The following is a 21439-nucleotide window of genomic DNA, read 5'->3' as shown; positions in this document are numbered from 1 at the left end:
AGACAGCCTGATTAGCTTTTATCTACCCCAGTGCTTAGAACAGTGCTTGGCACATAGTAAGCACTGAACAAATACCATCATTATTATTATTGTCCACAGATCCTCACCTGAACCCAGACCTAGCCCTGAGCCCACCCGCCCATCAGGGTGGTGGTGGCTTCGGTGCCCTTTTGGTCCCCCGTTTAAACCCAGATTCTATTTGAGCCAGAGTGGGATTGCCCCGCTGAGCTTTCCTCTGGCAGGGTGGGCCTGGGGCTGACCTGAGCCTGGGAGTCCGAAGATCACGTGTTCTAATCCCCGCTCTGCCACTTGTCTGCTGCGTGGTCTTGGGCCAGTTGCTTTGCTTCTCTGTGTCTCAGTTACTTCTTCTGAAAATGGGGATTAAGACTGTGAGCCCCATGTGGGACAGGGACTGTGCCCAACCCGATTGGCTTGTATCCACCCCAGCGCTAAGTAGAGTACCTGGCATCTAGTAAGCACTTAACAAATAACACAATTAGTAGTAGTAGTATTATTTGGGCTATAATAATAATATCAGTAGTATTACTTGGGCTATAAGGGAAAGGCTCCCTCCTCCTGGCTTTCTGGTCTCCCAGATCCACAGAGACATGGATTTGGGGGCCCACGTCCTGCCAGACTACATTCCTGAGACCCCTCTTCCCCCACTCTGGCCTTCTGACCTGTGGGGCAACGCTTGGGTCCGGAGCTCCACCCAGGACCGTGGGAGCGGACCCGGCCTGCTACAATGGCACATTCATCGGTCGGGGACTCCCAACCAGGAGAAGCATGGGAACTATTTTTATGGGAACAACTTCCACAATGGACTGTCGTTAGCACCTGGAACGTACCAAATCCGGGCTGATGAAAGCTGGGAGCCAGAAGCTGGGAGCCGGCCGGGTTGGCTTCCAGAGATCACCGAGCTCTGGGCCAGGGGAGGAAGGAGCCCTGGGCTCTGATCTCGCCTCATCCGCTGCCTTGCCATGTGCCTATGGGCAACCTTTCTGTTTAGTGATCATCCCGTTGGCAGGGCGTCTTCATCCTCATTAACAGTCCTGACTGAGAGCCAGGGAAAACACTGGACTGGAAGCCTGCTGGGTGGAGAGCACTGCACTGGATATCTAACGTGTGCAGAGAGCTCTACTGAGTTCCCACTGTGCAGAGCACTGCACTGGCTGTCTTCCATTTGCAGAGCACTCTCCTGGGTTCTCACTGTGCAAGGCGCTGCACTGGTCGTCTACCACGGGCAGAGCATTCTATTGGATTCCCACTTTGTGTAGAGCACCGTGCTGGATGTCCACCGCGTGCAGAGCACTCTCCTGAGCCCCAACAGTGTGCGGAGAGCCACCCTAGGGGACCGATGAAGGAAGTCAAACACGTGACCCTTGCCCTGGAGGCACTCACAGTACAGGCAGGAGACAGTAAACATAAATTGATGCAGACACAGTGGCATGTCTGTCTTTAACCAGAGAGAACAGATTCGTGAGTAATGACCATTCTGGGAAGGTACAAAGCTGATAAACGCCAATAAAATCTCCTCAAGCAGAGCATAAATACCAGCTCCGTGGAGGACAACTGGGGACCGAGGATGGGGCCGGTGCCCCCCAGTTCCCAATTCCCGGTTCCCACCGTCTCTCCGACCAGACCCGAGAGCGTCCGAGAGACTGGAAACACCCCAAAATGGGTCTCTCTGCCCCGTTTGCTCTGTGTCCCGCCCCCGGTATCTTCAGCGAACAGGTAGACAGCTGCGTGGCTTAGTGGATAGAGCACGGGCCTGGAAGTCAGAAGGACCTGGGTTCTAATCCCGGCTCCACTGCATTTCTGCTAAGTGACCTTGGACAAGTCATTTAATTTCTCTGGGCCTCAGTTCCCTCATCTGTAAAATGGGGATTAAGACTGTGACCCCCATATCGGACAGGGACTACGTCCAACCTGATTAACTGTGCCTATTCCAGTTCTTGAAACAGTGCTTGGCAAGTAGCCTAAATATAAGTTATTATTCTTATTCTTATTATGGAGCTGGCTTTGGGGCTTCTGCACCCGCCCATGACAGCGGCGAGGGAGGATGGGTCCGGGAAAAACCGTAAGCTTGTTGTGGGCAGGGGATGTGTCGGTTTATTGTTGTATGGTATTTTCCCAAGTGCTTAGTACAGTGCTTCGCACACCGTGAGAGCTCAATAAATACAAGTGAATGAATGAAAACCGGTTCAATGGGCTCATCTGCGCACAGACCGCGTGTCCAGTGGGAGCGACTTCTCCATCCTGGCAGGACTGGCCCAGCCCCCGGGGCCCTTTCCACTCTTCCGTGTCCTAAGAGAAAAGTGAGGGGGTAGGGTGGGGGTGCGGGTGGGGGATTCAGCTCTGACACTGCCAGGTCAGGCAGGGTGAGGGGCGTGGGGATGGGGAGCACAAGCTGACCACGCTTTTGACCACAGGCCTGGAGGAAATAATAAGCACCAGTAACTTGCTGAAGCCCAGTCCTGGAAAGGGGGACGGCTGCCAGGCAGCTTGCAAACACAGGTGGTCTGGTAGGCCCGGGAGGTGCTGGGTGGCTGGTGGGGAGTCGGGACCCGGACCTCGTCATTCAATCCTTCATTCAATTGTATTTATTAGGCTTTTAGTGTGTGCAAAGCGCTGTACTAAATGCTTGGGAAAGTACAGTATGGCTCACAGGAAAGAGCACGGGCTTTGGAGTTAGAGGTCATGGGTTCGAATTCCGGCTCTGCCACTTCTCAGCTGTGTGACTGTGGGCAAATCACTTCACTTCTCTGTGCCTCAGTTACCTCATCTGTCAAATGGGGATGAAGACTGTGAGCCCCACGTGGGACAACCTGATTCCCCTGGGTCTACCCCAGGGCTTAGAACAGTGCTCTGCACATAGTAAGTGCTTAACAAATACCAACATTATTATTACAGTACACCAATAAACAGGGGATTTCCTGCCCGCGAGTTCACAGTCTAAAGTGGGGGAGGCAGGCACGAGTACAAATAAATAAGATGACAGATATGTACATAAGTGCTGTAGGGCTGGGGACGAGGGGAGAGCGAAGGGGGCAAATCAGGGTGATGCAGAAGGGAGTGGGAGATGAGGAAAAGTGGGGCTTAGTCTGGGAAGGCCTCTTGGAGGAGATGTGTAAGGCTTGGAAGGGGCGGGGGGAAGAGTAATCGCCGGCTTACTCTTCACCCCACTAGGAAAATGTCTCTGGGATTTTTTTCCTCCTCCTTCGGCATGGGGAAGACACCCCTGGGCTCCAGGCGCTCCCTGGTGTTGTTCTGAAGAACGGACTTGGGAGGGAGATCCCTTGGTCCCTGGCGCCCGCAGGGTCGTCCAGCCCATCCCTGTCTGGAACTCCCTCTCCTTTCCCATCCAGCAAACTCCTTCTCCCCCCGCCGTCAAACCCTTTCTAAAAATCACATCTCCTCCAAGAGAGCGTCCCCAATTAACTTCTAATCTCACTACCACTTTATATCTCTCTCAGCTCCCCTGTCAGCATTTTCGCACCACCTAAATACTTAGTAGCGTTTATGTCCCTGTCTTGTGTACTGTACTTCTTCCTCCTATCTGTAATATGTTTGTCTTCCCCTCTAGATTGTAAAGTCCTTGAGGGCTGGGATCCTGTGCCTAGAACATTTCTCTGTACCCAGGAAACACTCAGTAAATACCATTCATGATTGATGATGTGTACGCGTTCTATTATACTCTCCCAAGTGTCTAATACGGTGTTTTGCACCCAGTAGGCACAACAAATACTATCAATTGCGGGTGGCCAGAGCAAGGCAGAGTGGACAGTACACAGGCCTGGGAGTCAGAAAGTCATAGGTTCTAATCCCGGCTCTTCCACTTGTCTGTTATTCATTCATTCAGTTGTATTTATTAAGCGCTTACTATGTGCAGAGCACTGTATTAAGCACTTGGAATGTACAAATCGGGAACAGATAGAGAGAATCCCTGCCCAACAACGGGCTCGCAGTCTGAACGAGGGAGACAGACAACAAAACAAGTGGTCTGGTGTCAATATCATCGATGTGACCTTGGGCGAGTCAATGCACCTCTCTTGCCTTGTTTTGTTGTCTGTCTCCCCCTTCTAGACTCTGAGGCCATTGTTGGGTAGAAATTGTCTCTATCTGTTGCCGAATTCTACTTCGGAAGAGCTCAGTACAGTGCTCGGCACACAGTAAGCACTCAATAAATACGATTGAATGAATGAATGGACGAATTCTCGGTGCCTCAGTTCCCTCATCTGTAAAATGGGGATTAAGAGTGTGACCCTGCCCGCCACATGTGGGACAGGGAATGTGTCCAACCTGATTAACTAGTATCTACCCCAGCCCTTAGTACAATGCTTGGCGCATAGTAAGCGCTTAACAAGTAGCATAATTATTATTATTTAATATTATGATCAACCCAGGTCGTCCGTCTCCCTGGGCTGTTCTCTTTCCCCTAGGCCTGGCGGCTCCCCCACCCCCCTCGAGCATCCTCTCCCTCGATCCCGCTTCCCTCCTTCCACCTCCGTCCCGCTTAGGTCCGCAGGGGCCCCGGCCCCAACTACAGGCCCCAGGCCACGCTCCAACCCCGGACCCCGACCCAGATCAGGCCCCGCCTACATAATAATAATAATAATAATGTTGGTATTTGTTAAGCGCTTACTCTATGCAGAGCACTGTTCTAAGCGCCGGGGGAGATACAGGGTCCTCAGGTTGCCCCACGTGAGGCTCACAGTCTTCATCCCTATTTTACAGATGAGGTCACCGAGGCCCAGAGAAGTGAAATGACTCGCCCACAGTCACACAGCTGACAAGGGGCAGAGCCGGGATTCAAACCCGTGACCTCTGACTCCCACGTCCGGGCTCTTTCCACTAAGCCACGCTGCTTTCCTAATATGACCCCAGCCCCCGCCCCATCCCCAGACCCCAGGCCCACAGCCTCTGCCCTACTGAGAGCTCACCTCCTCCAAGAGGCCTTCCCAGACTGAGCTTCCCCTTTTCCCTCTGCTCCTCCCCCTCTCCCTTCCCCTCCCCTCAGCACTGTGCTCATTTGTAGATATTTTCATTACCCTATTGATTTTGTTAATGAGGTGTCCATCCCCTTGATTCTATTTATCGTGATGATGTTGTCTTGTTTTTGTCATCTGTCTCCCTCGATTAAACTGTAAACCCGTCACAGGGGCAGAGATGGTCTCTATCTGTTGCTCAATTGTCCATTCCAAGCGCTTAGTGCTCTGCACATAGTAAGCGCTCAATAAATACTATTGAATGAATGAATGAATGAATGAATGCCGCGGGCCCCGCCCACAGGACACAGGCCCCGCCCAGCGTGGCTCACTGGAAAGAGCCCGGGCTGGGGAGTCAGAGGTCATGGGTTCTAATTCCACTCCACGACCTGTCAGCTGTGTGACGTTGGGCAAGTCACTTCACTTCTCTGCAGCGTGGCTCAGTGGAAAGAGCCCGGGTTTGGGAGCCAGAGGTCATGGGTTCGAATCCCGGCTCTGCCACTTGTCAGCTGTGTGACTGTGGGCAAGTCGCTTCGCTTCTCTGTGCCTCAGTTCCCTCATCTGTAAAATGGGGATTAACTGTGAGCCTCACGTGGGACAACCTGATGACCCTGTATCTCCCCCAGCGCTTAGAACAGTGCTTTGCACCTAGTAAGCGCTTAACAAATACCAACATTATTATTATTCTCTGGGCCTCAGTGACCTCATCTGTCAAATGGGACAGAAGACTGTGAGCCCCACGTGGGCCAACCTGATCACCTTGTATCCCCCCAGCGCTTGGCACATAGTAAGCACTTCACAAATACCACCATTTTTATTATTAATACTAACACAAAGCCCCACCCCAAATTCATTCAATAGTATTGATTGAGCGCTTACTATGTGCGGAGCACTGTACTAAGCGCTTGGAATGGACAAATCGGGAACAGAGACAGTCCCTGCCCTTTGACGGGTTTACAGACTAAATTCAGGCCCCGCCCCCCAACCAGGCCCCGCCCCCTAATGCTGGTAAACAGCACGGCTTAGTGGAAACAGCTCGGGCTTGGGAGTCCGAGGTCGAGGGTTCTAATTCCGACTCCGCCACTTGTCTGCTGGGTGACCTTGGGCAAGTCACTTCACGTCTCCGAGCCTCAGTGCCCTCATCTGTAAAATGGGGATTAAAACCGTGAGCCCCACGTGGGGCAACCTGATCACCCTGGATCTCCCCCAGCGCTTAGAACGGTGCTCTGCACCTAGCAAGCGCTTAACAAATACCAGCATTATTATTATTCATTCAATAGTATTTATTGAGCGCTTCCTAGGTGCAGAGCACTGGACTAAGCGCTTGAAATGGACAAATCGGCAACAGATACAGTCCCTGCCCAGTGACGGGTTTACGGTATTATTATTATCTCTTATCTACCCCGGTGCTTAGTAATAATAATGATGAGGTGGGTATTAGGCCACGCCCCCTTTCCAAACACCGCCCACCACCAGGCCACGCCCCTCACCAGGCCCCGCCCCCGTACGAGTCCCCGCCCCTGCCCCACCCAAAGGAGCCAAGCCACGCCCCCTTATTAGGCCCCGCCCCGATCAAGCCCCGCCCCCAAAACCAGGCCCCGTCCAGTCATCAGGGGCTTGGCCACGCCCCCTTACAAGGCCCCGCCCCCACCAGGCCCCGTCCCCAGTCAAGCCCCGCCCACTACTAGGCCCCGCCCCCACCAACGGGGCTAGGCCACGCCCCCTTACTAGGCCCCGCTCCAATCAAGCCCCGCCACATCCGCGGGGGCTTAGCCCCGCCCCCTTACTAGACCCCGCCCCTCACCAGGCACTGCCCCCAATTAAGCCCCGTCTACTACTAGGCCCCGCCCTCTATCCCCACCAACGGGGGCTAGGCCACGCCCCCTTACGAGGCCCCGCACCAATCAAGCCCCGCCCCCAAACCAGGCCCCGCCAACGGGGTCTTAGCCCCGCCCCCTTTCAAGGCCCCGCCCCTCACCAGGCCCCGTCCCCAATCAAGCCCCGTCCATTAATAGGCCCCGCCCCCTGTCCCGGGCCCCACCAACGGGGACTAGGCCCCGCCCCCTAACTAAGCCCCGCCCCTCGCCAGACCCCCGCCCCCTAATCAAGCACCGCCCCCCTTTCTAGGCCCCGCCCCCTGCCCAAGGCCCCATCAACGGGGCCCTAGACCCCCTCCCCTTTACCAGACCCCGCCCCCAATCAAGCCCCGCCCAAATCCAGCCTCCGCCCCTACCAAGGCCCTAGGCCCCGCCCCTTTCTAGCCCCGCCCCTCCGAAGCCCCCGCCCACCGGCCCCTTTCCCCCCCGGACCCTAGGCCCCGCCCCCCTGCGGCCACGTGGTCGCCCCCCGGTCACGTGGCCGCCCTCCCTCCCGGCCCCGGGCGGGCAGCGTCCGGCTCCTCCCGGAAGCGGAAGTGTCGTCATCGGCGGAAGCGTCTCCGTGGTGGGCGGCCCCGCCCTCCCGCTCGGCGGCCATCTTGGAAGCCGAGGCGGCGGCGGTGGAGCGGAGGGGTGCGGGGGAGCGGTGAGGGGGGGCGGCTCGGTGCGGGCCCGCGGCTTTGCTCCCCGCCGCCTCCCGCCTGCCGCCCCGGCCCCGCTCGGAGCGCGGGGGGCCGCACCGCTCCCGGAGAGGTGAGCCCCTCTTCGCACAACGCGCCCCCCCCCCCCAGGACCGGTCCGGAGGGAGCCCCCACATCCCTACCAACGGCCGGGTTGTGCCCTGTACCCTTTCCCGTGACCACGGGGCGGGGGGGGGGGGGACCGGGAGCCGCCACCTCCAGGCCGCCCTCCCCCCTTCCAGCATGGGGGAGGGGCTTTGGAAGAAGTCCCGTGCTCCCCCCCCAACCCGGGTTGCAAGAAACCAAATCTGCGGGGTTTCCCCCCCCCCCCGCCTCTCCCAAACCCGGGGGTAATCATAATAATAATAATGTTGGTATTTATTAAGCGCTTACTCTGTGCCGAGCACTGTTCTAAGCGCGGGGGGAGAGACAGGGTCATCAGGTGGTCCCACGGGAGGCTCACAGTCTTCAACCCCCGTTTTACAGATGGGGTAACCGAGGCACGGAGAAGTGAAGTGACTTGCCCACGGTCGCCCAGCTGACAAGGGGCAGGGCCGGGATTCGAACCCATGACCTCTGACTCCCAAGCCCGGGCTCTTTCCACGGAGCCACGCTGCTTCCCGATAATAATCATGGTGGTATTAAGCGCTTACTGTGGGCCAAGCACTGTTCCAAGCGCGGGGGAAATAATAATAATGTTGGTATTTGTTAAGCGCTTATTATGTACAAGTAGATACCGGCTCATCAGGGTGGCCCCTCGTGGGGCTCCCGGTCGTCACCCCCGTTTTACAGATGAGATAGATGAGACGTAATGAAGTGACCTGCCCAAAGTTGGTGTTTGGTAAGCGCTGACTAGGTGCAGAGCACTGGTCTAAGCGCTGGGGGAGATGCAGGGTCATCAGGTGGTCCCCCGGGAGGCTCCCAGTCATCATCCCCATTTTACAGAGGAGACAGAGGGAAGGGACCTGCCCAAAGCTGGTGCCTGTCAAGCGCTTACTATGTGCAGAGCACTGGTCTAAGCGCTGGGAGAGAGGTGGTCCCCCGTGAGGCTCACAGTCTTCATCCCCATTTTCCAGATTACTGAGGCCCACTGAAGTGACTGGCCCAAAGTCACCCAGCTGACAGGTGGCAGGGCCGGGATTCGAACCCATGACCTCTGACTCCCAAGCCTGGGCTCTTGCCACCGAGCCACGCTGCTTCTCCTCAGGACCCTCCTCCCATCCCCCCCCCGCCACCCTCAAGCGGGGTTTAATGCCTCCATCTAGGCTCCCCCAGGTTGTGAGTTCTAGTAACTTTTTTGCCTTCCCCCGGTGCCCTGGGGGAGGGGGAGGTCCGACCTCCTCCCCCCCCCAAAAGCGGGGTCCGGCGGCGGAGCAGGCCTGGAAACCAGGGTCAGGGCGAGGGAGGCGCAGGGGACACTCTGGACTGTCAACAAGAGAGGAGCGATGACGGCCGTGGGAGTGAGTGAGTGCTGAGGTGACTTTCGTGGGGCCAGGGGCCGGGGAAATCTCCCCGTCACATCTGGTAGGAGCCTCTGCGGGAAAGGGGAGTGGTTTGGGTACCCTGGTGGCCTTCTCCTTCACGAACTTTTTTGAAACACGGCCCGATGCTCTGCAGAGCACCCCCAGCCACCCAACACCCCCCCCCAGAGCCTCGTTTGACCTGGGATGCCCGTGCTTCACCTGTTGGCAGAGGTTTGGAGGAGAGAGGCAGCGGTGGGGTTTGGCCACCCTGGCACTTGGGCGGCTGGAACGGAGGCAGGATACCACCTTTAGACTTAAAACTCGTCATATGTCTGATTATTGTTACATTTTTGTGTTCTTACCAAGTGCTCAGTCCAGTGCTCTGCACACAGTAAGTGCTTAATAAATACAGTTGACTGAGCGCAGGAAGACCGTTCGTTAGGCTGGCCCTCAGTTTCAGTCGAAAGTGAATACAACTCGTTTCAAGGTGTTGGGAAAACCCGAGAGGGCCTGGGACCCATTCTGTTGTGTCCCTTGGCTACGGAGCAGAATATTTCAAACGGTGATAATTGTTTGGTCCTGGCCATTCGGATTAGATGGTCGGTGGAATTTATTGAGCACCTACAGATTTCCTGGACATAAGGCTTGAGAAGGTACGGTGGGGCAAGATGCACCTTTGGTTTTTTTTTTTTTTGCGTTTGTAAGGGTGGTCTGGTCACTGCTCCCCTTCTCAGACAGGAAAGGCAGGACAGAGTCCCCGACTTGGATGTGATTATTAACCTGTCGATGAGTTTTGGAGAAAACTTCACTTTCGTTCAGGGTGCCCTGTGTGCCAAGGAGATGGGTGGCACCCGCTTGAGCGGGTTCAAAGCCTCAGGCCGCCCTGCGGAGTCCACGTAGGTAGCGATTCCCAAGGCAAAGACTCTCTTGACGAGGCTTTGAGCCCTGGGCCCGTGGTGGGGTCAAACACCTCTCTTCCCTCCCTCCGTTCTCCCCCTCCTCCTCAACACCCCTTTCCTTTCTGCCCTTGTTTGGCTACCTCTGTAGCAGACAAGCCGGCCCCTCCTGTCCTCTCGGGACTGGCCCTGAGATTGGCTGTCTGGGAGTCAGAGGCCAGGCCAGCTCACCCCAACTCTTTACCTCCTCCCTCCCGGAGCCCCATCCCTTCTGGGAACTGAAGGTGGAAGGCGGCTGGTCCCTAACTCCCTCCTTGAGCGCATCGAGGGACAACTTGGGGCCTCAGTTTGGAAGTGTGTTTTCCCTCTTGGTCTCCACCCCCTCGTCGTGACAGTTTAGGGCGGTGACTGGGGGAGCCCGAGCGACCAGTCAGGAGGGGTTTGGAGAGGAGCCTCGGTGGACAGTGCATCCACAGCTTTGTTTGGACTGGGCAGAAGGTTTTGGCCCCGATCACAGGGCCAGAAAGAGGACTGAGTACTCACCTCTCCCAGGGAGCTGCCCACAGGTGGCTGGCTGACTCATACGGCGGAGTAGCCACCTGGACTGTGCTGAGTTGGAAGAGACACGGTGTCACCTTTTGACTCGCAGGGGATGAGCCAGCCGTGTGCCTCGAGGGCAGTTCAGGGTGGCCGAGTGCGAGGTGGAGAAGGAGGGCCGGAGCAGTGTGGCAGAGGATCTAGACGGAGGGGAGGGGAGCGTTTGCTTCTTTCTGGCTGAAGGCAGGAGGCTCACTCAGCTGTTCCCCCAACACCAACTGTCCACACATCCTTCTGCATCCGAGATCCCCAGGCCCTGACAGCACACCAATCTTGGGGCTAGTCCCGAGAGGACAGGACAACTCAATGGTCCCTCAGTGGCTGGCTTGTCTGCCGTGGACGTGGCCACATCCAGACAGAAAGGGAAGGGGTGTGGAGGAGGGAGGGAAGAGAGGGATTGTTCGACTCTTCCCCACCGCGGGCCCAGGGCTCAAAGCCTCCCCAAGAAGGCCTTTGCCTTGGGAGTCGCTGCTCATGGTGGACTTCGCAGAGTGGCCTGAGGTTTTGGATCTCTCTAAGTAGGAACTCCAAGGGGAAAGAAAGAAGGTTGGGGTCACCAAGTCCTGGCGGGGGAGTTGATTCAGTGATCCCTCGCCTCAGTTCCTGCAGGGGTCAGGTACCAGGGCCAGGCTCTTCCCACATCTCTGAACCAAAGCGACCCCCACCAGAAGAGACCTTCCCCGGGTGTTTGAGAGGAGCCGGGGATTTATGAGTGGCAGGATGGAGAGGAGAGAGACCTTCTGAAGCTCCCAGCACCCCCAAGTGTGGTCATTCAGCCTCCTTTCATTGAAGTATCAGCCAGGAGACCCTCAACTCTGTTGATTGTACTCTCCCAAGCGCTTAGTGCAATGTTCTGCACACGGTGAAGGCACAATAAATACCACTGATTCATTGATTGATTGACCCTGATTGGAGGGGTCAAGAGCCCAGATCTAGGAGGAGCAAGGAGATCTTCAGTGTCCCTCTGGGCTTACTCCCTTTCTGCTTCTGGTGGGCATTGTCTTGGGACCAAAGCTGTTGGAGCCTCCCGCCGGCCGGCTGCTCAAAAGAATAGTGTGTGGGGACCGAAGGCTGGAGCGGGGCAGGGCACCCAGTCAGATTTGCAGCGACATTGGCTGGTCCGGCCCAGGCCAGCACCAACAAAGAGGGAGCTAGAAGAATCATCTGTTTACCCACCCTCAACCCCCTGACCACTTGAGCCCTGCCAGAGACTGTCATAAGGCACCTGGGAACCTGTACGTGGAAGGAGTTTAGTGCATGTGTGCATATATGTGTGCATGCACGCCTCTGTTCACCCCCACCCCACAAAGTAGAGAAGCTAAGAGGGTCCCTGTTTCTTGACCGCAGAACCAGCAAGGGCCCAAAGAGACGGGCCCGAGGTCTTGTTCCGTGTTCTGTGCAGGAAACGTGGCAAGGGAAGCCACGAGGGGTCAGCGGCTGGCTCTTGGACTGGGCAGGAGAACCATGGCCCTCAGCTGAACTGAGGAGAGTGAAGAGAACCAAACAGGGCCTCCGGTGGGTTCTAGCAGGGACCCGGACCAGCAGCCGGGACCGACCCCCCGGCATCTCACTGAACGGGTTTGTGCTTTCGGGTCCCCCCAGATGAGCGCCGCCGGTAACAAGCGAGCCCCGACCACAGCGACGCAGCGGCTGAAGCAGGACTACCTGCGCATCAAGAAAGACCCGGTGCCGTACATCTGTGCCGAGCCCCTCCCGTCCAATATCCTGGAGTGGTAAGGGTCTGGTCTTGCCGATATCGCGAGTCCCGGCGCCGCGGGTCTCTCCCCAAGTTGGGGCGGGGTCGCTCGGCCCCAAGAAAAACCTGTGATTTTGGGCCCCAGGCCCCCGAGGCATTTTAGCTCCCTAGAAACACCCATCCCCAGCCCCCAGGGTTGTCCTTGTCACACCTCAGTGAGCAGCGGGCAGCCTGGGCTGGAAACGAGAGCTTGCATGTGTACGCATTTAACACAAGCAAGGGTGTCTCTGAAAGAGACTGGTGGGTGTGGGGTTCACAGTGGGCAGGAGGATATGACGTGTGACTTTAGAAGCCACTGGTGGATGAAGCTGAGAGGAAAAGAATACATGGCTGAGAATTCCTTACTGTGGACATTCTAGACCCTTGGTCACTAGAAGCATCCATCCCTTGATCAGCCAGTCTGAGTGTTCTACTGCCCAGGGCCATTATACCTGGTCTCGTGATTCTCCCCGTTGCTGGCTCGGGCAGAAGGCCGTCATTTGCCTGGGAGCCGAGACGTCTTTTCCAACTCCTTCCTAACAGCAGCCTCTCCGAGAACTGTTCAGTGACCATTCCCAGTAGCCCCGGAGGGTGTCCGGAGTGGCCCGGCCAGCCCTTTGCCGTATATCTGGCTGGCTCTCCCTTGGGGGATTATGTGCTGCTGACAAGCTGGCAGCCATGCCCGGAGCCCCTGGAGAAGAGAACCAAGGAGAGAGCAGCTTCCCCAGCCAGGTGGCCCATTGTGTTTTCTCAGGCTCCAGGTGGCTCTGAGTAGACAGCATTTTAGATTCTGCTCTCGTTGGAGGAGTAACCTCACCTTTCCATCTTTTTCAAAATCCAAACCGGCCTCACGATGTCGATTTTTTCCCCCATGGTATTTGTTAAGCGCTTACTGTGTGTTAAGCACTGTTTTAAGCACTGGGTAGATCAGGCCAGTTAGTAGAGTCTCTTTCCCACGTGGGCCTTATAGTTTAAGTAGGAGGGAGAAAAGGAATTGAATCCCCATTTTGCAGTTGAGGATACTGAGGCCCAGAGAAGTGAAGTGACTTGCCCAAGGTCACACAGCAGACAAGTGGCAGGGCTGGGATTGGAACTCAGATTCTCTGGCCCCCAGACCCTCGCTTTAGGCTGTAGGCCACACCACTTCCGGTCTGTTCCCAAACCTGATTGGGGTCTGCCCTCGGGGCTGGATTTCCTGTTTCTGTTGGGGTGAAGGATGTCTCCTGTTTTTGTGTTATGCTTGAGAGCAAATTTAGTGTCAGTTTGGAGCTTTTAGAAAGCAGATACTGCAGGTCACGGGTGTGAAGGAAGGCCCCGGGCTCAGCACCCTGCCTTCTCCTCGAGCCCCTGAAAGCAGGTTGACAGTGGGTATGTGGTGCAGGTCTCAGCCTCGGTCAGAGTCCCAGGCCAGGCCTGGGGGGGGGGGGGGGCCTCTGGTCTTGGAACAAGAAGTTGATGGGCTTGTGGAAACCTGTCCTGGAGAGAATGGATGTGCCAAAGTCACTTTGGAGAGAGGTTGAGCTATGATCTCCGATGTTTCTGAAGCGCAAAGCTCAGGCAGGTTTACGCCACTCTTGGTCCCACGAGGTGACTTGAGCTCAGGCAATATGGCATCCCTAAGCCCTCTAACTCGTTTCTTCTGTATGTCCCTCAGGCACTATGTGGTTCGGGGCCCAGAGACGACTCCTTATGAAGGTAAGTTCTGTTGTGCCCAGGCCTTCCTGGCTGGTAGTGAGGGGCGACATCTACCCCCAACTCCCGACCTCACTCTGGGCTGGGCCTGGTGGGCTTGGGAGCCAGGGTTCAACACCAGATTACCCCCCCCCCCCCCCCCCCAACTCCTAGAGGAGTTTTTCCTGAAATCAGTTCCCCTAGATCCCGGTCGCTGCCTAGCATCCGGATAGCTTTGGAAATGGTAGCCGAGGCAAAGCCACGAGCGGGAAAGGGCTGGGAGTGCTGGTTGTGTGATGGTCAGACCATTTCCTACCATGGGGGCACAGTGGAGGAGACCCTAGCGGCTCACCCTCCTGCCCCACCCCTGCTATAATTAGACTTCGCTGCCATTCTGCAGGACATCGTGGCTCCAAAACACACAGGTTGCCTGGGGAACTTCCAGACACTCACATTGTTGAATCTTATCCACTCTATGCTTTTAAACAGCAAAAATGGCTAAAATCGTCGTGTGTGTGTGTGTGTCTGAGAGCTTCTGAATCTTTCCAGCAGTTGTGAAGGCCATCTCAGGGAAAAAAATGTCCCGAGAGCCAGCCCTGTCAGGATCCGCTGCCTCAGACCTGAAGCAGTCTCATTTCTGGGTCAAGCTGCATGGGCAGGCAGCCCAAGGTGCTGCCTCCAATAGAGGCACCGGGATTAGACTGTAAGCCCGTCAAAGGGCAGGGACTATCTCTATCTGTTACCGATTTGTACATTCCAAGCGCTTAGTACAGTGCTCTGCACATAGTAAGCGCTCCATAAATACTATTGAATGAATGAATGAAAAGGGGAAGGGGTGGTCTCCCTTGGCTGTGACCTGAATTGAGCTTTATTCTGCCAGTAATCCAACGTGGACTCAATGTCCATGACTCATCCGTGACCTTGGAGCTGGAGAAGAGGCAGAGCTGGGTCACAGGGTGAACTTGGGGGTGGGGCAGTTCAGAATTAAGCCTCTAACTTCTAGGTTTAAGTCCTAGAAGTAATGATGATATTTAGTGAGCACCTGCTGAGGGCCAGACATTCAACTGGAGAAATACAATAGAAGTGAAATGTGTTAGAGAAGTAGCATGGCCTAGGGGATAGAACATGGAACTGGGTTCTAATTCTGGCTCTGCCACTTATCTGGTGTGTGAATTTGAGCAAGTCACTTCTCTGGGTCTCAGTTACCTCATCTGTAAATTGGGGCTTAAGACTGTGAGCCCCACGAAGAGTGTGTCCAATCTGTTTACCTACTGCAGCGCTTAGAACGGTGCCTGGCACGTAGTTACACACTTGTCTTATACTGTCGAGTCACCTCCGACCCAGAGCGACTCCATGGACTCATCTCTCCCAAAACACTCCACCTGCAGTCGTTCTGATAGTGGATCCGTAGGGCTTTCTTGGTACAGATACGGAAGTGGTTTATCACTGCCTGCTTCCCCGCAGTAAACTTGAGTCTCCGCCCTCGGCTCTCTCAAACTGCTGCTGCCGCCCAGCACGGGTGAGTTTTGACTTGTAGCAGATCACCTTCCACTCACTAGACACTGCCCAAGCTAGGAATGGAGTGGATATGCCTCTGCTTGACTCTTCCCTCCCAAAGTCGAAACTAGTAGAGTACTGGAAACTCTCCAGGTGCGATCCTGAGAGGGGAAAGCACATAACAGATACTCTTAAAAATATACCCTGCTCACATGGAGCGAACCGTTTAAGCAGGGAGTTGGACATAAAAGTACTTACACATAGCGGAATCAGACTAAATATTTAGGCTGAATGCAAGCAAGGATCGGTGACTGCAAGCAGAACTCCTCTTTTCCCTTAAATTGTATACTTTGCTCTGTTCTTGGCTTTTCTGTTCTTTTTCTGTTCTTATCTTTCCTTGTGGGTTTGTCCCCAGGCCCCCTTTCCCCGTTTCTGCTTCAGTAGCGGACTAGGGCCCATGTCTAATTCTCACCCATGTGTTCTTCCCCAGCACTTGGTACAGGGCTCTGCACACAGCAAACACCTAATAGATCCTGTTACCACCCTTACTGCGGCATGTGTAAACATGTGCCAAGGATGGGAATGAGTACATAAGGGCTAGAGGTGGGTTATTCTGATGGGGAGTTGTGATTTGCTATCCTGTTTAAGAGGAAGTGATCGCCTCATGGCTCCCCTCTCCCAACCAGCTGATGTGGCAATTCGACCCTCCCCGGGGGCCTTTACTGCCCACGTGGGCTGATGGCATTGGGGCCGAGGCTTCCAAAACCACAAAGGGGTTCCCGATGAGGTGGGGCCTGGATTGGATTGACATGCCCTGGCCTGAGGGGCAGTCACCTGATCAGCACTTTGATTCTTTCATTCAGTCGTATTTATTGAGAGCTTGCCGTGTGCAGGGCAGTGTACTGAGTGCTTGGGAGAGTACCATAGAACAGTAAAAAGACACATTCCGTCCCCACAGTGAGCACCTCGGTGTGCTCTTGAAATCATTTCCTTGGTTCTGGGCAGGGCCAGGGATGGGCCCCCTTCAGGTCAGGTCCAGGGTCATACCAAGCTGCAGGTGTTGCGGGCAGTGAAGGAAGAGGTCTCCATCAGGGAGCCGTGCCCAATTCTGCCATGCTTGGTGGTTAGCGATTCCATGATTGCTGTCCTTGGGCTTCGTCCAGGATGTTTGCGCGGGAAGCCTTCCAAGTCTGTCAGAGAGCATTTCCCCGACATCCGAAGAGTCATCCTTCCCTCCACTCTCTCTGTCTCTCTGTTCCAGGTGGCTATTATCATGGAAAACTAATCTTCCCCAGAGAATTCCCTTTTAAACCTCCAAGTATTTATATGACGACCCCGAATGGAAGATTTAAGTGCAACACCAGGTAAGAGTTCGGTATGTGTTCCCCACTGTTGTCGTGTTCAGAGATGCTGGCCCAGGGCCTTCGATGCCAATGGGCTCCTTCCTCTCACAGGCTGTGTCTCTCGATCACTGACTTCCACCCGGACACGTGGAACCCAGCGTGGTCCGTGTCGACCATCTTGACGGGCCTGCTCAGCTTTATGGTGGAGAGAGGCCCCACGCTGGGCAGCATCGAAACGTCCGACTTCACGGTGAGCGCTCGGTCGTGAGTGAGATTCCACTGTGCTGAGTGGGGCGTGAAATCTCTGGGAGGAAGACTAGTGGGGAGTTTTCAGACCTCAGCGCTGGAAGGGATTCTAAAGGCCACTTGGTGCAGCCATCTGGTTCCAGACAAGCCAGTGCCTCGCCTATGTGGGACAGATGGATCTCTCTCCTTTCCTTGAAGGAGATGGCGATGAAGAGATGCCTGGGTCCTTGCAGGATTTGTGGTGTTGGCTTCTGACCCCTACGGGTCCTCCCTGGCCCTGCCGGATGACTCCCAATCTCTGCAGGATGGCGACCCTGCCCATTGAGGGGGGGAAACATACCACCGAATTCCCTGGGCGGGTCAACCGTGTTAGACTCTAAGCTCCCTGAGAGCAAGGATCCTGTCCACCAACTGTATTGAACTCTCCCAAGTGCTTAGTACCGTACTCTGCACACAGCAAGCACTTGGTAAATGCCGTTGATTGACTTCCTGTGTGCAAAGTGAGCCTGGCTTGCGGCCTTTCTTGAGGAAGGGAACTGTGTCTTTTAGGTGGATGCCCTGCTCCCTGAGGGCAGCCGGGAAATACTGTTGATTGGAGTGAACTAGCCAGCTGGGGGGAAGAGTTCACTCCTCACTCCTCTTGGACCTGGTGCTCCTGCCCCAAGGAGCCCCTTCCCTGGCAAGTCGGGGCTGCATCTCTGACTCTTAATTTGTGGTGTGTTTCTCTTTTTCCCTCTCTTTTTCTCTCCAGAAAAGACAGCTGGCTGCACAGAGCTTAGCATTTAACTTAAAAGATAAAGTCTTCTGTGAGCTGTTTCCTGAAGTCGTAGAGGTAAGAATCTCCCCGTTGAACGGGCGGGCATGGGGCTCCCGCTTGCCTTGAGGCAGAAAATGCCTTCCTGCAGGGCCCCACCCCACAGGTTCGGCTGATGTAATTCCGGGGGGGAGGGTTGGGGAAGGGGAACTCGCTCAGCCCAAAAGAGGGAAAGGTCCGTGTGCATGGGACTGGGAGAGCTGGGGTGAACAGCGACAGGCCATCGACCACCACGGGTAGGCAAGCCTCCACTCTGCTGCTCCCCTTCTCACCACCCTCTTGTTGCCCTTTCTTTCTGTCCCTATCTCTGTCTGTCTCTGTTTCTCTCTGTGGGTCTCTCAGGAGATGAAACAGAAACAGAAAGCCCAGGATGATCTCAGCAGCCACCCCCAGACCCTCCCGCTCCCCGACGTAGTCCCCGACCGGGGGGCTCATCACGGCCACAATGGCATCCAGCTTCTCAATGGGCACGGGCCGTTGGCCGGCCCCAACCAGCCTGGTCTCCAGCAGGCCAACCGGAATCACGGACTGCTGGGAGGCGCGCTGGCGAACTTGTTTGTCATCGTGGGCTTCGCCGCCTTCGCCTACACAGTCAAGTATGTGCTGCGAAGCATAGCGCAGGAATGAGCGGCGGGGACCCACTTCGAGACCAAATTAGCGGTAGGTGCAAAGCGAGCTGGGTCCCTCAGGGCGCTGGAGGCCGGCAGGGGAGCGGCTCCCTGCCGGGGCCACCCGCCTGGGGCCCGGGGAACACGGTGCCCACTGGCAAGACTGGAACGAAGCCGGTGCCGTCCGTCTGGTTCCCGGGGAGAGACGAGCCGCTTCGATTCGTCGTCCGAGTGGCGGCGGCGCCTGTCTGTCCGTCTGCCCGTCCACGGCCGTCAAGCCCTCGAAGCGTCACCGATGGAACGCCTCCGTTGCCGATGCTTTGACTCTCCTTTTTTATAGCATTTGCTCTCTTTGGTTCTCTGGACCCGATGTTTTAAGTAAACCGGTTGTTTTTCATCTGACTAGATGGGGTCGTTTCTCAAAGCCGAACTGGCAGGCGCCCCACCCAGCCTCACGCTCTGGTGGGTGGAGAGCTTGGGGACTCCTCCGGGGCAGCGGAGGACCGTGGGAGCAGCGTCGCCACCGCCAGGCAGGGGAGGATGGATAGGAGCCTAAGGTTCCCTCTGCCTCTGTGCCGGTTGGGGGAAAATGCATCACTTGTGGGTGGGTGGAGCATGTGTGAGGGGGCGAGGAAGGGGCCTATTCAGAAACAGCCACCAGCCAGGGTGACGGATCAAACACGGCACTTGTCCTGGGAATCCCTGGGGGATGAGGTGCCTCTCCTGCCCGTGTCATTGGGTGAGGGCCCGGCCATCTAGGAGAAAACCATTTCCTCTTCCAAGAGCAGCGCTGTTCTGCCCCTTTTGGCTTGGAAGCCACGGTCTTGCCATGCTCTCTGACCTCAAGCTGTCAGGGTTCCTTCCTGGTCGCTTCCCCCGTGCTGGCCTGGGCGTTTGGCGTATGAGGCCTGGGCCCTGGAACCAAGCATAGGGGGCAAGAACCTCTCTGTTGGGGCCCCCGGCAGGCCGCCTCTATCAGTAGTATGTATTGACCGCTCACTCTGTGCAGAGCCCTGTACTAAATGCTTGGGAGGGTTCAACACAACAGAGTTGGCAGTCACATTCCCTGCGCACGAGCTCGGGAAGTCAGACCCCCGGAAGGGAGGTCACAGAGGCCTGTGGCCGCCTTCCACAAAGATGGGGGCCCTATTGCCCAGCGGTCCAGTTCTCCACCCCGGACTTCCCTGGCACAGAACCGCTCTGCTCCCCAACTCAGGCGTAGGAGACGGTGGGGCTCAGATGGCCTTCCTCATCCCTTCCTTCCTGGAGAAATGGAGTCCTGTGGGTCACTTGTGGAGTCCTCGGCCAGGCACGGTGTCCGTCCCCCATGACTCCTGGCTCACACGCCATTCCCTCGTCAAAGCGTTAGGAGTCTGCCTTTGGGTGGGGCCGAAGGGGAGGGGGCGGGTCAGTGGTCGGAGACACGCCCGACAGTCCTCTGCATATTCCTGTTTTCTGTTCTACAGAGCCTAATAAATGTTACCTCATGTACCTTCAGCTGGTCTACCTGGGGTGTGTGTACCCACGTATGGATTGGCATCTGAGTCGGGGGGCCCGGGAACTGGACGACCATACTCTAGCCCAGTCTGGCTTCTCTGGGCAGCGGCGGGAGGCGCCAGTGGGATTCTCCACGGCGCCACGCTGAACCAGGAAGGGACTGGGCTCAGGGTGGGAACGGGGGGACTGAAAACTCAACCCCCAGGGGCCTCTACTGTACCTGCAGCCTCGCCGCTCCAAGCAGACCGGCAGTTGGCCTCCATGCGGCCTCTCCTTAGCGAGGATTCTCGCCCATTAGCCGGCCCTGGGACTCAGCAGCCGACAGTTCCGATCACCAGACCGTTTGCCACTTTATGATCACGGGCCACTGCAGCCACAGCCTGCACCCGTAGCCTTGGCATCGTCCTCGACTCCTCAGTCGCCTCTCACATCCAGCCTATGGTTTAAAGCTGCTGATTTTTCATCCACCACGTTTTTCAGATCTTCCCCTTTCTCCCCCACCTGTACAGCTAATAATCGTGGTATTTTTCAAGCGCTTACAATTTGCCAAGCACTGTTGGAAGCGCTGGGGTAGATAGAAGTGAATCGGATTGGATGCAATCCCTGTTCCACATGGGATTCACTGTCTTAATCTCCATTTTACAGATGAGGGAACTGAGGCACAGAGAAGTTAAGTGACTTGCCCAGGTCATGCAGCGGATAAGTGGCAGAGCTGGGATTAGAACTCAGATCCTCCTGACTTACAGCCCCATGCTCTCTCCATCAGGCCACTCTGCTTCTAGTGCTCAAGTTTGAACTCTCGTCATATCCCCATATTGGACTTCTATACCAGCCTCCTTTCTGCTTTCCCGGCCTCCAACAGAAGAGGAGTAAGGGTAGGTGGGAGAGAGATGGCTGAGAGGCCATGAAGATTATCCTGAGAAGTTGGTACACCTCTATCCTGTCTTCAAAATCCTCATTAGTTAATTGCACACCGTCCCTGTCCCTCACAGTCCAAGTAGGAGGGAGAACAGGTGTTTAATCCCCATTTTACAGTTGAGGATTAAACACCTGCACAGTGATTCAGTCTGTCACTAAATCCTATTGGTTTGACCTTTTCTGTCCACCCAAACTGCTACCACATGAGTCCAAGCACTTACCCTATCCTGCCTTGATTACTCTATCAACCTCCTTGCTGACCTTCAGATCTTCCTGCCTCCTGTCTCTCCCCACTCCAGTCCATACTTCAGTCTGCTGCCTGGATCGTTTTTCTACAAAAATGTTCAGGCCACATTTTCCCACCGGAAACCTCCAGTGGTTGCCCATCCACTTCTGCATCGAACAGAAACTCCTTTCTATTGGCTTTACAGCACTCAATCACCTTGCCTCCACCTGCCTCACCTCACCTCATTATAATCCAGCCCATACTTTTTGCTCCTCTAGCGCTAACCTCGTTGTACCTCAATCTCATCTGTCTCGTCGTTGACCTCTTACCCACATCCTGCCTCTGGTCTGGAACACCTTCCCTCATATCTGACAGACAACTAC

General features: G+C 55.8%; 1 protein-coding gene and 1 non-coding gene across 2 annotated transcripts; one reads left to right on the top strand and one right to left on the bottom strand.

Annotated features, from left to right (window-relative positions):
- Positions 1–7491: 7491 nt before the first annotated feature.
- UBE2J2 (ubiquitin conjugating enzyme E2 J2) lies at positions 7492–19912 on the top strand. The gene is made up of 7 exons (XM_029066207.2): positions 7492–7618; positions 12104–12234; positions 13891–13931; positions 16666–16768; positions 16859–16997; positions 17745–17825; positions 18150–19912. Exons 2-7 carry the CDS (start codon positions 12104–12106, stop codon positions 18432–18434), a joined length of 780 nt encoding a protein of 259 aa, XP_028922040.1. The 5' UTR covers positions 7492–7618; the 3' UTR covers positions 18435–19912.
- On the bottom strand, positions 15437–15575 carry LOC114812432. Its single transcript, XR_003760085.1, has one exon. It is a non-coding gene; the product is annotated as a small nucleolar RNA SNORA7 (small nucleolar RNA).
- Positions 19913–21439: the final 1527 nt, after the last annotated feature.

This window comes from Ornithorhynchus anatinus, chromosome 5, assembly GCF_004115215.2.
Source record: "Ornithorhynchus anatinus isolate Pmale09 chromosome 5, mOrnAna1.pri.v4, whole genome shotgun sequence".
In the NCBI taxonomy this organism is placed as follows: Eukaryota; Metazoa; Chordata; class Mammalia; order Monotremata; family Ornithorhynchidae; genus Ornithorhynchus; species Ornithorhynchus anatinus.
Note: the sequence above shows the minus strand (reverse complement) of the source record. Positions and strands in the feature narration are given on the sequence as shown.